General features: G+C 34.2%; 1 protein-coding gene across 4 annotated transcripts in view; it reads right to left on the bottom strand.

Moving 5' to 3' along the window:
* The window catches only part of Cno (adherens junction formation factor afadin), a 69,179-nt gene extending 52,473 nt beyond the window's left edge, over nucleotides 1-16,706 (bottom strand). For 2 of the 4 annotated variants that reach the window (XM_074244014.1, XM_074244015.1), the window contains exons 1-5: nucleotides 16,128-16,706; nucleotides 12,355-12,454; nucleotides 11,703-11,895; nucleotides 6,840-7,118; nucleotides 6,429-6,712 (exon numbers count right to left, since the gene is read on the bottom strand). In XM_074244014.1, coding sequence (XP_074100115.1) covers nucleotides 6,429-6,712; nucleotides 6,840-7,118; nucleotides 11,703-11,895; nucleotides 12,355-12,453 — 855 coding nt within the window. In that variant the 5' untranslated portion in view covers nucleotide 12,454; nucleotides 16,128-16,706. The remainder of the gene's footprint in view (nucleotides 1-6,428; nucleotides 6,713-6,839; nucleotides 7,119-11,702; nucleotides 11,896-12,354; nucleotides 12,455-16,127) is intronic. The other 2 variants (XM_074244013.1, XM_074244016.1) reach the window with 1 other exon arrangement.
* Nucleotides 16,707-18,189: the final 1,483 nt, after the last annotated feature.

The following is an 18,189-nucleotide window of genomic DNA, read 5'->3' as shown; positions in this document are numbered from 1 at the left end:
CACGTGAAATCTTTGTAAATTAAAAAATTCAAAGAACATAAGAATTTATTGCAAGCTATGAATTTATTTCGATATATTAAATATAGAAAGGTTATAATAACTCCAACGTTTTTTTTAAATCTTTGTTATATCACTTCTAAATGAGACCTAAAGTTTCACTATACAGCGTTCTCCTCTAAATAAGTTCCTCTCCAAATGCGATAAATGTCGTAACTTTACCACTATACAGCAAAAAAAATTTAAGTTGAAAAAATTTGATGAGGTTTGGAGAACTCCTGTGCAGGGTGCTAGGGTTAATATTGTAACTAGATTTTACGATGAATAAATATAAAAGTAATATTGTAAGAAGTTTCTAAATAATTTTTTTTTAAGATACTACACTTTTTTGAAGACGTCCTAAGAAACGGAAAAGCTAGACATAGTCTGCCATGAGAGTGACTTATTAATTAAATTAGATTGTCATTTTTCTTGGACGTTAGACTACACTACATAAGATAATACTCGATAGATTTCGGAAAGAACAGGCAGGAAAGACGATAAAATAAAATAGTTATAGATGTTCGAAACGCCTATAGACTTGGCAAGATGTGTTTTTCCATTGAATTTTGTTAAGCTATTTCGTTTATATACTCACTATCTGTTACCCGCCCGCTCCGCTGGGTACTTTATAGAATTGTATTTTTAGATCTAGACTTGAAATTTAATTGGAGTATTGTTTTGACTTGCACAGATTCCAAATTCCATCGGATTGGTCTATACCTTTAATCCCTGAGATTGTTCTAGCTAATATTAATTATAACTTTCAATGTGCAATCACTATAACATCCCCGTGGTTTTCTTCCAAAAACGAATGATAATTGACACGAAGAAAAAAAATTTGAAATGAGCTTTGAAAGTTTCAGTTAAAATAATTGCAGGTCTCATAAATGAAGTTAAAATCTGCCTAGCTTAAAGTGTGAAGAATTTTGCCGTTAATTAACATTTTTTCCGTGACATCAATTTTTTATAGAAAATTATTTGTGCATGTTTTTTACGAATTTCCTTAGAATAAGTAGCCTAATTTCTTTTTCACATCTCAAGTGTTAAGAAAATGCATTCATTTTAATTTGTTACATTCCCACGATCCCGTAATAAAAACGATTCATCGGTTATGTGATTAGCAAAAATAAAATGTATGTAAAATTCTTTGTCCGTTGACTGAATAGCTACATGTAAAGTTAAATTTTGGAAACTTTACAATGACTTTCGTTAGATCCTATTCAGGGTGATTTCTACATTATAAATAAAAGGTTCAAACAAAACTTTAAGTCCATAGAAACTATGATTCGAAAATGAAAGATTTTGATTGTTCAAGCCGCCGCAATCCCTTTTGGGGTTAGAATTCGAGAAAATCCATTCTCAGCTGAACTTGACATTATACACGAAGATTCCGACCAAAATTGGAGTCTGTAGAAATTATAGTTTGGAAATAAAAATTTTTGATTTTAACATCCGCGCCGCAACCCCTATCGGAAGTAGAATTTATTGAAATCCTTTTTGAGATGATCACCTCATGACAAATAAAAAATTCTTACCAAATTTACAGCTTTACGAAGCTATGTTTTGGAGCTTAAGATTTTTTATTGTTAACACCTACCCCCGCAGTCCTTGTTAGGGGTGGTTCGTCGTAAAATCCGCTCGTAGATTATTTCTATATCACATATAGTAGGTTCCTACCAAATTTGGAGCTAATAAGAGCTATATATTACAAACGGGAATTTTTCATTATTACACGGAAAGAATTTTATGGTAAATACTATCATCGAAATATTGTAAAAAGTTCTAATATATTTCAATAGTAATTAACACCTTTTACTATTAATGAATACTTTTCGTTATTGTAAATACGACATAAATTATTAAAGTTACCACCAATATATAAATTTTTATCATCTGTTATATTACTATAAAGTTGTATTTTCAACTATCTCAAAGAACTTGATTAAATATCTCAATAATAACTTTTAGAATCAAATTAATAATTTCTACAATCTTTGATGATAATTATTACCATCAGAGTTTATATTTTATGCGATTGATATTAATATTAAATGAAAAGTCATTTCTAATATTAATTAGAAAAATAATTAAAAAGTAATTTTAATTTTCAGTTTATGTCCACATTATTATTATTATTATTATTATTATTATTATTATTATTTTGTTATTAAATGCTCAGGGGGGTTATCCCCGGAGTCCGATTCTCCGAGGGCCCAGCCTGAGCTCCGTCCGTTACTGCTGGACCACTCCGCACAACAAGGCGGTTAGTGATCACAGCAGGCCAAAGTCATTTCCCTTAAGAGACGGAGAGAACCAAGTAAAACAGCCTTCTGCATCCTAACTGCCAAGAACTCAGCTTTTGATGAGCAAGCTGGAACTTTGGCAAGTGAGGATACAAAAGACTGCTTCATCCCTCCTAGGACGCCAACAATCAGGACGACAAGCTTGACACGGTAACCTGGGTAAAGTTTACCAATTTCAAACAGGAGATCCTGATATATTTGTCTTTTGTGCTCTTCTTTGGCTGAGATGTTGTATTCAGCCGGGGCCGAGAACTCAATGACATAAATGTCATGAGTGGCCTTGTCGAAGAGCACAATATCAGGTTTGTTGTGATCTATCCGCCGGGTTGTTGCAAATGGCATGTTCCAATAAATTTTGCAACTGTCATTCTCAACAACCTGGGGAATATCTCCTGGCAAATAAGGCAGCACTGGTGTCACGTCAATACCGTAGCAATGACGAAGATAGTAGTACAGTACTCTCAGGGCAGCATTGTGACGCTGGATATATGCACCTCTCGCCAGCACTGGACATGCCGACAAAAGGTGCATAAGCGTCTCCGGATGTTGTCTACACCTCCTACAGGACGTGTCCGGAAGCTGCACCTGGAGCACCTTATTATTATTATTATTATTATTATTATTATTATTATTATCATTGTTATTGTTATTACTACTACTACTACTATTATAAGCAACCTTGCAGTCACTATGTGACTGCTGTGACTTGTGAACTATAAATAAATAAAATTTTGCTTTATTAAATAATGAATTTTGTTAAATTGCACTGTACTTTTTTAACTATTCACGTTTTTAAAAATATAAGCTCATCCTGATGTTACACCCATCAAGAGCTTTCATTTGAATACCCAGATGAATTTTTGATATATTTTTCATATATACATATATACGAAATACATGAGAAATTGATGTGGGTACTTGAATTAAAGGTCTCGTCGAGTGTAATATTGGAGTGAGCTTATATCTTTAAAAATGTCGATAGTTCACGAAATACGAGGTCATTTCTTAATTATGTATCGAGAGATAGAGCATTTTCGAATACAGCCTAGATACTTATCATCATATATTGAATATAAGTGAGAATGATATGAAACCTTGAAAAAGCAAAACTCCAGGTCAAGACTTTTCCAATGATACCAAACTTAACTATAAAAACCCATTTTATCAGATAAATATACACTGGTCCTAAAATTTTTCTTATTCTTTTAATAAAATAGATTATTATTATTATTATTATTATTATTATATTATTGGTAATGTTGTTGATTAATTCAGTGCTTACTTTTACTGAATAGTTTATAATACAATTGGTAATTTTAACAACTTGTGATGATAAATGTAACCATTTCGATAGTAAATGGTACGATTGCTCTATTTTAGAAATTATCATTTTATTATTGTACTGATTATAATTTAAATTGTTAACTATCATTTTAACTTTTATAAAATTTACTACCATCGAAGATAGTAAAATCTACAAAACAAGTTTATTGGGGTTAGTATAAAATTCTTTCCGTGTAACGCTCCCATAACCTTTTTTAGGGTGGGACATAGTAAAATTCGTTCATGAATTATTTCTACATCACATATAGAAGATTCCTATCAAATTTAAAGCATGTAGGCCCTATAGCTTGGAAGTTTAAAATTTTTATTTGTTAATACCCACCCCCGCAATCCATATTGAGAATAGGTTGTCATAAAATCCGCTTTTAGATCATTTATACCTCACGTACAGCAGATTCTTACTAAATTTGAAGCATATCAGAGCTGCACGTCAGAAATTCAAAATTTTTATTGTTAACATCCACCCCCGTAACCCCCTGTGGCGTGAGCTATCGTAAAATTTGTTCGTAAATTATTTTTGCACTTATAGAAAATTTCCACCATGTTTGGAGTCGATAAGAGCTATAGCTTGAAAATAGAAAATTTTTATTGTTAATATCCACCCCTTGTAGGGACGAGATATCGTAAAAATCGTTCATAAATTATTTTTACATCACATACAGAAGATTTCTACCAAATTTAAAGTCGATAGGAGCTATAGTTTAAAAACGGGAATTTTTCATTGCTAAATGCCCCCGGAAACTCCTTAGGGGGAGGAATTTCTTAAAATCCGGTCTTAGCTGACCTACACACGGCAAAAGTAATATTCCTACAAAATTTCAAGTCTCTAGGTGTTATACCTTCAGAGATATCGTGATGAGTCAATCTATCTATGGAACAGCTCTTATATATATAGAATATTCTGAATATCAATACAATTGGTATTTCTGGAGAAAAAATGGGGATTCCATAAAAAAAATAAGCTTATTACAATAATAAAGAGTAACTTCAAAGCGTTTTTCTAAGGTTTGCAGACCACTCATAATCAATATCAATAGATAATGATGATAAAAGTCGTGAAGTAACTTAGAGAAAAGATAGACGAAAATCGCAAAGTTATCCAAGTCATGAGCGCAATTAGTTTAGAGTCGATGTCAAATTCAGACGTCTACATGATGAAAACGTGAAAAATAGCTTGCAACTTTACTCTCCCGATAGTCTTTCAATGCCAACTCTTCAGAGCCTTTTAAGTTTCAATGTGGGAATTTTTATACTGATAAAAGGATTTGTTTATATTCAATAAGCTTTATCAACGATTAATAAATGATTTTTTAACATCATAGGATTTAATAAATATTCATTAACAGTTGATAAATTATTTATAAAATACGATTTATTAAATGTTAATAAATATTTGTTAACAGTTAACAAATATTTATTAACAGTAAAAAGCAAAAATAGTAAGTTTCTTTTGACACTTTTTATAACCCTATAGCTGGAATACATGATGATAATTCAATTCACTAAACAAATTAACGTTTGTAATATTTCAAAATGTAAAAGATAATTATGAGCTGTGATAGAATTTGGTATTTTACAATAAACGTTATTATAATGTAATATAATTAATGCAAATAATTTGTAAAAATGACTTTTGTTTATAAGCAATCTTCATATCATATGACATTGCAAGCGAAACAAATTCACTCAACAAGATATTTATTAATTACTAGCTGACCCGGTGAACTTCGTATCACCTACGACATTTTTTTTTACAACTTTTTATTCGTGATTATCAACCTTTAAACTCTAATTTATTTTTGTCAACAATTAACACTGGTTGTATTGTGTATGGTTAAAATGGTATTAAGTTAGAATGCTTGTCACACATTTGACTGACTTCGACGACCAATGTCAGCTCGTTTTCTTTGTGGCATATTAATAAACAATACATAATAGAAACAATATGAAAATAAACACGAACAAAACAAAAGTAATGAAAAACATTCTTCTTGAGATTTGTGGTTATGTCCTACAAACTGAATGTAGGTAAATAGTATAACTTTGCAGTATACTTGTACGTATCTTCCTACATATTGAACAATTTTGGTACACTCTAGCACGCTTGAGGCTCAAGCGTAACAATAGCGATTCCGATACAAAATTAATAATTTTTTATTTTTTTAGCTAAACTTTCGGGTTTTCCAAAAATTTTTTTTTTCTAAACCATCCCTGAACTATAGCGAACGAAACAAAAAAAAATTTTTTTTAGTCGATCCAGACGTTTTTGAGTTTTAGCGTGACTAACGCACAGCAATTCATTTTTATATATATAGATAGAAGGTAGAAGATTAATAAATATTTGTTAACTAATAATTAATACTTATTAACTATTCATAAATATACTTTTCTCCCAAATAAATATTTATTGAATGTTAAAAAATATTTATTAAAATTTAATAAATTAAATAATTGTCTTCAAATAAATTAAATTATTAATAATTAATAAATCCTTCTATTAATTAGTATACTCAAAAAACTAACTATTATTGTATTGAAACGGTAGGAAAGTATGTGTAGTATTTTAAAAAGATCGACTCATCGCGACAACGAGTTTTAACTTGCAAAGGGGGTAAATTTTAATTATAACTACCAACTGTTATAAATCAAAAAATGTTAAACGAATAACACTGGCATAAAATTAATCACTGTTTTGAAGGATTTATGAAAGTAATGAATAACAACCACATGATGATTTCTTACCTGTACTAAACAATATTGCTGAGCATCCACTTTTTCAAGACCATATTTAGATAACATTTCTCTGACAATTTGAGCAGCAGAATCTCTTATGCTTAATAACAACGTTTTATATGGAACATCTTTACACAGAGCTTCCCCGTAAATTTTTAAAGTACCACCTGTATCTGGACCACCATCTTTACTTTGAAATTGTTGCAATTTTTTCTCTAACTTCTGTTGACGACGACGACGCATTACAGCTTCTGGATTTGAAATGCTTCTGGTAAAACTTGTTTCCGGCAGTTCTGAAAATTTAATAAAAGTTTAATCAATATACTCATAGCTTTCTTATTCCTCCATTGATTACTAATCATTTAATTCTATAAAATTGTATAAAATTTTTTTTATTAAAACATTCAAACGAATACATACCAACATAAAGTTTCTCAGCAACACCATTTTTATCGATCAATGGTGAATCATGACCCTGTTCAGGAGTCTTAAAACGACAAAGTTTTTCTTGTTTTTTTAGTTGTTTTCGTTCTCGTTTACTTAACTTCCTACGGAAGCTTGTAACTTCTTCAAAACCTACTCCAGCTGTATTAGTTTTGTCATCGATCCGTCGAAGTAAAAACCGACCTTCTCGATCATCGATATGCCAATTCAACTGAACCAGTAAAGGTTTTTCTTCAAGTCCAAGTTTTCGTTCTTCTGTTGATAGCAAAAAATAAAAAATGGAAAATTTATCAATAATTATTAAGTAGAAAAAAAAATTCAGAAATTGTCAAACTAAAATTACACTGAGGATTTTAAATAATTTAAAATCATTCCCTATTGTATTAATTTGATCATCATGTTGATTAAAAATTTTGAAATTTTTAAGAAGCAAATCAATTTTAACAGAATTTTTCTAAGAAAACATGAAAAAGATTTGGAAACTTTATGTTTTTTCAATTTTAACTTCCCACTTTGAAAATTAATTATTCAAAAGTATAAAGTTCTTGATTTCGGTCCGATTTTGAAAATGCGAGTTTTTATCAGATCTCCAAGATTTGAGGTCTTAGGAAAACATTTCGACTATTCCCGACTGAGTGTTCGGCTGCGAACGCGTGTTTGTATAAATGCATGTAAATAAAATTTTGTCTTACGATAATTTAGAATGAATCGATCGATCGAGGTGAGCAATGCGGCGTTCAAAAATGTTCATTGAGACTTCGATCAGAAAATGTTATTTACACACAACGGCAAGGAAAGGACAAAAATAGGAAAAGGCACCTGTCCACGCCCAGCTCTTCTTCAGCAATCGACAAGCCAGCACAAAAAAAGATAGCCCCGGAGAACACCTGGACCATAGTGACTCGAAATAAGAAGAAGATGGAAAGAGAATGCGAACTAGTGGCTCCACTTACTAAGGCTCAAAACTAGGAAAATAAAGGTGGCTCTAACTACAAACATAGCCACCAAAAACCGAAGAATAGAAGGCTGTTCTTGTACAACTGGTAGAAGGCCAAACATACGCGGATCTCCTAAAGGAAATCAAGGCCAAGGTCAATCCGACAGAGACTGGAGTAGACATAAAGTTTATAAAATAAACAAAGCGCGGGGGTGACTTAGTGGAAATGGGTCAAAAGATTCAAGACAGTGCTGCTTTTACTGCCGCAATCAAACCAACAACTGCTAGCATCGGTACGGTCAAGACACGTACCCACTGGAGATCCTTGACCTAGATGGAGTCTCCACCGAAGCTGATGTCCGTGAAGCATTCAAGCGGGACAACAAACTTGGAAATCAAATGGGTGAACCTGACAAAAGTTACTCCATGAGGCCAATAGGCGACCTTTTGCGAGATCGATCAGGCGAGTGCAATCAAGGCTCTCGGTAAGAGACGAATAAAAACCGGATGGGTCAACTGCCGCATACGGCCAGTCGCTCGAGTAACGCGCTGCATCAAATTTCTCAGGTTCGGGCACCAAGCACACGCCTACAAAGGACCTGATCGCAGCAAGTTTTGCTTTAAATGTGGCGGAAATAACCAAAAAGCAGCGGAATGTACTGAACAGCCAAAATGCCTCCTGAACTCTCCAGACGCAGATGCCAAAGATGGGCTGTACCACATCTCTGGCTCTAAATCTTGTAAAGTATTTCGCGCTGTTCTAGCTGAAGCTACGACACAAAAATGACAAGAGTTCTTTAAATGAACCTGAACAGGTGTGTGCTAGCACAGAATCTGCTTCGCCAGCGATTCTTCGAAGACGATAATGACGTTTGCATTACCTACGAACAGCATTCAAACTCCCAAATTTAAACATGGCTCACGGATAAAACAGGCACCACGGCGATCTGGGTCGTGAACCCGAGCAACATCACTACCAGAAACAGTGGAAAAGAGGCAGGATTTGTCGGGATTAAAACCTCTACGACTTACTTTGTGAGAGTTTATCTCTCACCCAATAAAGGGATTGGATTCCACCATAAGCTGGCCAGCATCGAAAGCGATATCAGCGACTTTAACGCCAAATCTGCGGAATGGGTAGCAGACTTCTCAGACATCAGAGGGAACAAAGTTGCAGATTTTGCAGCAAGGCTTGACCTCACAGTCCTGAATAGCGAGAACACTTCGACCTTCAGAAGACCGGGGTACCACGAGTCTATCCTCGACATCTCACTGAGCACCCCTAAAATTGCTAGCAGAATTAAGAACTGGAGAGTTTTAAAGGAATTCACCGGTCGTGACCACTAACATATTGAGTTCTTCATCGAAGCTCCTATCACTTTAGCACTGCAGGAAAAATTCGAAAAGCGAAGATGGGATGCCAGTAAGCTCGACCCAGAAGTCCTGAGAGTATTCATTTCGAAAAGCTGAGAAACAATGAAGGCCATTATCGCAGCTCTCTCTGGAAAGTGTTAGCAACTTAGACGGCAAGCAACTAGAGCCGCAAGACGCACTTCAACGGAAACCACATGCTTTAACAAGTACAAAGAGGCCAAAAACGAACTAAACCGCACCATTAAGAAAAGCAAAGCGATACTGTGGAAGGAAATCTGCGATGACCTAAACCAGGATGTCTGGGGAAAAGCCTATCAACAGATTGTCCTAAAAAAACTGAGAAAAGCTGCATCCGAGGCACCTAAATCTCTAGAAGAAATGAACACCATTGTAGCGGAATTGTTGCCCAAGCGCCAGCCACTAGAGAAACGGCGCTATACTAGCAGCGGAGCCACATCTTTCTCGTTTGAATAGCTGTAAGATGCAGCCAGGTCCTTCAAACCAGGGAAGGCACTAGGCCCTCAGGGCATTCCAACGTCAGTGATTAAGATTATAGCCCAGGCATCTCCGGAGCTATTGTTAAACACATACAATGCATGCCTTACAACTGGCACGTTTCCTACTAGCTGAAAGCGACTGAGACTAGTCAAGAAGGTGGCAGAAAGGGCAATCAAGGTGTGGTCCGGAAATCTAAAATCACGCAAAGTCTGCATCCTACTGACCTTAGATGTAGAAAACGCCTTCAACAGCGCGAATTAGGAGGACATCTTGGACACATTAGAACGCTATTTCGAAGCGAAACAAGAGAACTTCGCAATAGTCGACGACTACCTTGACAAAAGAACACTGATCGCGGAAACCACGGATGGTTTCCAACAGTACGATATTACAGCAGGAGTACCACGGGGCTGAATTATGGGCCCTAATCTATGGAACGTTGACCACAACGAGCTCTTGGAAATCCCGCTACCAAAGCAAGTAGAGCTTACGAGTTTCACCAACGATATCACAGCCACGATAGTGGCATAGAAGAGGCCAAACTGTTGGTCCCAGAAACCATTAAGACCATGGAAACTTGGCTGGAACAACACCACTTTAAACTTGCCAAACATAAACCCGAGATGGTTGTTTTGACACGACAGAGATGTTTCCCGAAACTCTTTGACGTGGATATCAGTGAGACAACACTGATATCAACAAGGGCAGTCTGCTATCTGAGAGTAGTGATAGACGAAAAGCTGCCCGTTCAAGAACACCTCGATAGCGCATGCGTCAAGGCTAGCAAAGCAGTGTTAAGCTTGTCAAGGATCATTATTAACAACATGTGCCCAAGAACCAAAAAGAGAAGAGTTCTTTTCGAAGTTGTTCACTCTATCCTACTTTATGGAGCGGAAATACGAACAGATACACGGAAGCGGAAGAGCTATCGGCGGAAGTTAGTTTAGCAGCGATGCAGCGACGAGGCGCTCTCAGGTTCACTTACGCCTACCGTGCGGTTTTTGAAACGTCCATACTGGTTTTAGCAGGGGCATGCCCATCGACTTGCTGGCATTAGAAAGAGCTGAGTTCTATGACGTCGAAAGCAGTGGTAAAAACACAACAGAAGCGAGAGCAGAGATAAAGGCAGTAACACTAAACAAGTGACAGGGACGATGGATAAGGGACGACACAGACAGACAGACAAACGGCACGCCTGATACCGAACATTAGGGTCTGGCTTGATCGAAATCACGGAGAAATAAACTTTTGATGACCCAGTTTTTGACGGGCCATGGCCAGTTCAACAACTACCTCTTCAGGATGGAACTGCACCACACGCCGACGTGCAAATACTGCCCAGACAAAACGGACAACGTCAAACGCACGTTCTTTGAGTGTGATCGGTGGAAAAATTATAAACTCAACACTGAATAAATTATAGACATCAGGTTCTCCCCTCACGAAAATAGTATATATCTGAGTATATATATTTTGTGACCACATATATATACCTGCGCATAGACTGTAGATCTAACGGCAAATCAGACTATACATCAGAAAAAAATTTTACGTACAACGGGACAAGTTTGAGCGCAAGTATATATCCATGGATATACTCATATATATACGCAGTATATATACGAGTATATACTGCGTATATATCTGAGTGTATATATTATTTTTGTGGGGGTTCCCCGTAAGCCTGGTGACCAACATGCTAAAACATGAAGATAACTGGTTAGCTGTTGCCGTCGACGCGTAGCATTTAAAAAAAAAAAGCCGCAGAAAGGGGCCGGTAATCAGAAGCAGGCGTCGTGAGATGGAACACGGACTAGATTGAAGTAATGCTAACGCGGTTCCGATCCAGTCTTCCCTGCACATTTCTTCGGGGAACTGGAAGAGGGGGTGGTTTAGTAGGTGGGAATCCCACACTACCGACATCATCTGACGGTGTCTTTAAAAGATTCTCTCATGCTTTGTTAATTACACGCTAATATGTAATAAAACATTTTTTACAAAATTTCTGAAAAATTATAAAACATACGAACCTCCATTTTCATGAATTTCATAAAGTGCATACTCTGGGACACTAAGCATCCGCATATCTGGACGGAATTTCTCAATAAGAGTTTCGATCACTGCTTGGCTCGTGGCATCAGACGCGACCCTGATACATTTTGTAGCAACTTTCTGACCGCTATCTTGAAAGTAAAAACGCATGACGCCGTGAAATTCCAAATCCTGAAAAAAGATTATTTTTTAATCAGAAAAGTAACTTTTTGAAAAAAAGAATGAACAGAATCAAATGTACATTCTGTTTACGATATTGACTGATTTAATAATTTAATACGATATTTATTATTTTACGGTTAATTGTATAGTATACTGATTGAATAAGAATTAATTATAAAATAACTATCCTTTAACCGGTGAGGTTAGCCGAGTGGTCTAAGGCGCATGGCTTATAGAGCGCTCGGACTGGCTCACCGGCTCACCCAACGTACCACTCCCAACAGTTAAAGTCGGCGATATGACCACAGCAGTTAAAACTGACTCTAAATAATAATTAATTAAAAAAAATTAAACTATTCTTTGATTTTTGGCGTGTATGTAAAATAAAGAATATAAAAAAAAAAAAAAAAAGAATAAAGAACAGGATAAAAAATAAAAAGTGATGAATTGAGTATGAGAATACTTTACCTCGTTTGGCTCGGATAATTCAAAGAGATCCAATCTATTGGCATTCCATTGTTGAATAACTCCCCGAAGAGCTTCTCGTTCAGCATTTTTATCGGCCATTCTATAAAAAGTAATAATTTTTAATAATGTTGAGAGCTAATAAACGAAGAACCTAAATGCATCGATATTTTTAACTTTTTAAGACCAAAATTCGAAAAATTATCATTATCATACGTCAAAAATCGAGTCTTCATCAGATCTAAACCTTTTAGAATCTTAGTCTGTAAGTCATCAACGTTTGTAACATGTAAAAAGTATATCTAAGTTTAGAATTGTTTAGAATTGCGATAAAAGATAAATGCCAATTTGATGAAATTTGGAATCTGTGCAAGTCAATACAATAATCTATTAAAGGGGTATTCTGGTCTAGAAGCATGAAATTTCAGGTAATTTTTGAAGTGCCGTAAAACAAAGGAAATCAATATTTTTACTATACATTTTTTTATGTCATTTATTGACATTATACGAATACAGAAAAAATCTAGAAAATGGTTCACCCTAAAGCAGTGTGGCCAGATCGTGCTCTTTTCTTACCCCCACTTCGTAGGACACTCTCATCTGACTATATTGAAAGCGGAAGGAAGGGTAAAAAAATCGCACGATCTGGCCACACTGCCCTAAAGGCCATCCCTACAACTTCCCGTTAATTCCACTACTCAGATTTCCTCGAGGCTCTGTCGTCTCATCCGGTCATGGACGCCGATACATGGGTGATTTCAACGCTCCTTACTTCTATTCACATGCCAGCCTTGATATGTGCGCTGCTAAGCCTGAACTTTTACTAACATATTCAGCCTTTCACAACCTGAAACAGCTGAATACTGTACTAAACTGTAGTGGGCTTCTTTTAGACTTGGTCTTTGTAACAGTTGACTGCTTTGTTGAACACAATGGTGTTCCCATCTTGAAAATTGATCCTTACCATCCGGCACTAATTATTTCTCTGCAGTATATGACTGATCGCTCCAAATACACACACAAGCTACCTGTCAGTAAATTCAATTTTCATCATTTTGAAAAATCTCCGCTAATGTGGGAGTAACAAATTTGCTAACATTTACACAAAATTTATATCAAGCTGTCTCAACGGGCGATTAGGTTGACTTAATAGAGACTGATTTTTCAAAAGTTTTTGATAAGGTTGACACTCAACTACTCATCAAGTGCTTGGATTACCGGAATTATTGCTGTAGCTGCTGATTTCATTCCTACTCAATCGCAAAAACATTGTAATATTCAATGATCATTTTTCGCGTGAATATATTTCATCGTTAGGAGTTCCGCAAGGGTCTAATCTAGGTCCCATGTTGTTTATTATATTTATTAATCCCATCGCGGATATTATCTCCTGCTTTCTCGAACTGTTTGCTAATGATAGCAAATTCTATCGACAGATCAAGTCATTATCTGATTGCCAATTTCTGCAGAGAAATTGGAAAAATCTTGATGCATTAGCACTCTGTTGTAAAAACAATAAGCTTTCACTCAACGAACTTAAATGCAAAGTGATGACCTTCTTTAAGTGCCGCACGACTAATACTTTTGATTATAAAATAAATGGTACTATTCTTGAACGCGTCACTGTATGCAAAGACCTAGGCATTATATATGACTCCCATTTCACCTTTAATGAGCATTATGAAAGCATAATAAATTCAGCCCTTAGAACACTTGACTTTGTCATCAGGTGTACTAAGAACTTCATAAATCTAAGTGCTACCAAAGTCTTACATGCATCTCTAGTGCGTCCAAAGCTTGAGTATGCCTCCGTTGTGTAGTCCCCAGTTTACTTGAAACACATACTTAACATCGAAAAAGTTCAACACAGATTCCTTAAGTATCTTAGCTTCAAAAAAAAAGGTATATATCCTGAGGCTGGTGCTAATTCGTGAATACATTGACTGCCTTAGGCTTCTAGAATGTTTAAACATCGATTTTCTGATCATACTTTAAGATCTCTATATACTTCTATTTTGTATGCTAAACTGAGTGCAAAAAAATTTTGAACTCTTCGAGTTCAAAAGCTCAGAACAGCTAATTTTTTGAGCTCGGTGAGCTCAAAATAACATAAATTATACTTTTGAGGTCGAAGAGCTCAATAACGTCATAAATGCAATTTTAAGCGCTTAGATATGGAATTAGCGGGAAGTTACAGGGATGACTTTTAGGGTCAACCGTTTTTCAGATTTTTTTTCTGGATTCTTATAATGTCAATAATTAACTTATAAAAAATGGATAGTAGAAATATTGTTTGCCTTTGCTTTACGGCACTTCAAAAATAACCTGAAATTTCATACTTCTAGACCAGAATTGCTAGAAGTCCACTTTAAAATTTAGACTTGAAATTAAATTATTGTATTGACTTGCATAGATCCCAAATTTAATCGATTTGGCATCTATCTTTTATCGCAATTCTAAACAATTACTATAATTTTCCCACTTGTTCTTTTATAATACGTAGTCAAGTCACGTATATAAATTTATTCATTCAACCGGTTTAGCTTTTAACCAATAAGCTTAACTAATTCAATTAACCGGCTAATTTAGCTAAGCTGATCAGTTAGCTACATAATTAACCTCTTTAACATTTTTAACCAGCTCAACAGCCGGTCCTTGCGATTGCAGCTTTATGTTTCTCTCCTCAACAAAAGAAGAATTTTGAAAACGACGCTCTGCTACATAATAGATTTTTTCTTTATCGTTTTCGTAGCAGAGCGGCTTTTTCGAAATTCTCATTTGTTTAAAAGAAAAACATAAAACTGCAACAGCTTTATAATCATTAGTGCAACAAGGATAGTACCGTTTCTCGCAGAGTGCGATGCAAGGAAAAGAGAGGACCGGCTGTTAACCGGGTGAATTATGCAACCTTAGTAGTATAAGTCTCAAATCTAGTTAATAAATAGAGCACGGACATTCATGTTTTTAGTGACACATTTATTTTATTGATATCAAATGTCAAAACATCGTACTCTATAGAATACTGCAATAGATGGTAGCTAGCTCTATATGCAAGGCATGTCCATCAACAAATTTAATAAGCCTGTGACCGTTACTAATTCATAAATCTAACTTATGTTTATAACATAATCGTTTTTATTGGTGATAATCCTTTTCGTATTTTTCTGTAAAGCTGATTGTCATTTAATAAAGAATTATTGATAATTCCAAAATTTTTTCAAACTTGGTTATATAAATGATTATAAATATTTGATTTATTTACTTTCTCTTCTACAGCACAAAACTACTATTTGCGCCTTTGTCTCTTTTATTATCATGCATTCAAAGCGTAGAAATTTATATACAGTAATTAGTTTATAGGAGTGGCTAATCTGTTTCAAATTTTTACTTCATTAAATAAATATTTTATTTTGTTGATATAACTCAAATAAATAATTCAATCTATTTCATTGAAAATCCATCAAAAAATGTACACATCAATTAAAAAATGATCAAGGTTATACTTTGATGGTAAAATAGCTTAAAAATACTGCATGCAAGTATGTGGTTTGATTAATAAATATGACTGAATTATTTATTATAAATTCTTATTAAGTAGCACAATTTTAAAACCTTCACATAAATCAATTTACGTAGATGAAAGTAAAGTTTTAATGAATACTCATACAAATGGGTATTGAGAAATAAAAGAATAAGTTTTAGTATTTACATTCACTTTACTCATGAATTTAAGAATATGAATACTTTAAAATGTAATTAATATGAAGAATATTTACCTGAGTTGTATATCCAAAATAAATGATTCTGATAATCAAGATAATTTCTGTCAGTTCACTATTATAAAATTTATAGTCACAAATCACTAAAGAACTAAACTCGTATCATTTAGTTTTTTTACTTCAATTTGGAAATTCTTCATCGTTAATAAACTATTTACAGTGGTCAAAATATCGCTCTTATAATTATAATTATAATGTATAAATTTACTATATCAACAATTCAGTTATTTCATGTATACAAAAGAGCTCATTTAAAATCGAAAAAAACAATTTTCGAAACTTGCTATTGCATAAAAAAACTAGAACAACCGCTCACAGTAAGAAAACGTCATTAATTGACAGCTAGACACTCGACACCTCTGAAACTAACTTTACCATTATTATTATTGCTATTGTTGTATTGGTTGTTATTGTTTACTATAATCATGATTATTATCATTCATTTGAAACTTATTTACTTCTAAATTCATAAAAGTATATCTTAAATAAACAAGTTTTATGAATTACATTTTCATGAGAGATTGAGTATAACAAAAAAGCATTCCAAATCTCGTCTGCATAAATATTATGTGCATCTCTTTTACATGAACAGGTATCCGAGTTTTTCCATTTACCTTGGTATACCTACCAAGGTTGGTTACACTATAGTCAAGTTTACATGACAACGATACTAATTGTTCGAGATGATGGAAGCGCTCTCTATTATTAGAATTATCAAACAGAGGTGCGGATATTTTTGTTCGTAATTCATAGGTAAACCAGTACTTGTAGCTGAGCGGTTAACGTGCTTGATTTCGAACAATGAGTACTGACCAGGCATGGATTCGAGTCCCACCATGGTCGAATAATTTTCGCTATGCGCTAAGTTAAAAATTTCGATTGTCTTCTACTTTTAGGACTCGGCTGATTGCCAAACGAACATTGGCTGCACATATGATATACTCATACAGACTCTCTGATAGCCAAGTTGGTCGAAATTTTCCCGCAATTTACTGCCACAACTTGTCACCAAGTTGATAGCAAGTCTTGAAAATGTACATACTCGGTTGATGTCAACTTGTTCACCAAGTTATCAGCAAAAACTGCTTCTAAAATTTTTTCACATTAAGTTGATGACAAGTGTCTTAAGAAATTGGGCGACAAATTGCGGCAGTAGATTGGTCTTCTTTTTCTCAGAAACTTGTAGCCAACTTGATGCCAACAATTACAAATGTTTTATGTCCAGAAAGGTCACTAGATTGCTTGAACTGCCTCCTTCTGAACTGAAGTGTGAGTTGTAGTCACGCGGGATCTATTTAAATTTATTGTTGTTGTATTAATTCAGCTTTTGATAATGGAATTTGTTAGATTATGTTGAAGAAAAAGGAAAACTTTAGTTAGATGGATAGTTTTAAATAATAAAGAATAATTAACAAAGAGCTTGATTTTATTCGGTGGTTTGAGCAACAGTAAATGCTCAGTTAAAGCTCTCGGGGAGAAGCGAAGTTACAAAATATTGGCTCGAAGTCGGTGTTTCCAGGCTTCACTTCCCCCCTATGTTTCAAACCAATATACTTAGTCTATTACATCTTATACTTATTCTAACATATATACTAATACTTATTCTAACTTATACACTAATAATTATTCTCGTCCATGTCTGTGCCTACATATATTTAGTTTGGTACATACACAAATATATGTACTTGAGCTCACAATTATTATATCTTAAATTCTTATGGCTTATGCATTAACAAAAATATGAATTTTGGAACATTATTATTATTATTATTATTATTATTTATTATAATTAAATTGTTATAAAATTATAAATATAATTATGCAAAGATTTATTTTACGAGCATTTTTTTATATTGCTCCGACGATAACTTAAATCGATGTTAAGATTTAAAAATTAAAAAAGCAACTAAAAAAATGGCTAGAATAAAATCAAAAAATACTCTTATAGATTTTATCAAAATCTACAAGAGCTTTTTTTTTTTTTTAAGTTTTCACAAGTTTATCATGTGTAAAATAATTTTTTTACTAACCGACAAATTTAAGTTTCCATATCTAAGCC

Source organism: Cotesia typhae, unplaced genomic scaffold, assembly GCF_013202065.1.
Source record: "Cotesia typhae breed Kobodo isofemale line unplaced genomic scaffold, CoteBio_Ctyphae contig_42, whole genome shotgun sequence".
Taxonomy (NCBI): domain Eukaryota; kingdom Metazoa; phylum Arthropoda; class Insecta; order Hymenoptera; family Braconidae; genus Cotesia; species Cotesia typhae.
Note: the sequence above shows the minus strand (reverse complement) of the source record. Positions and strands in the feature narration are given on the sequence as shown.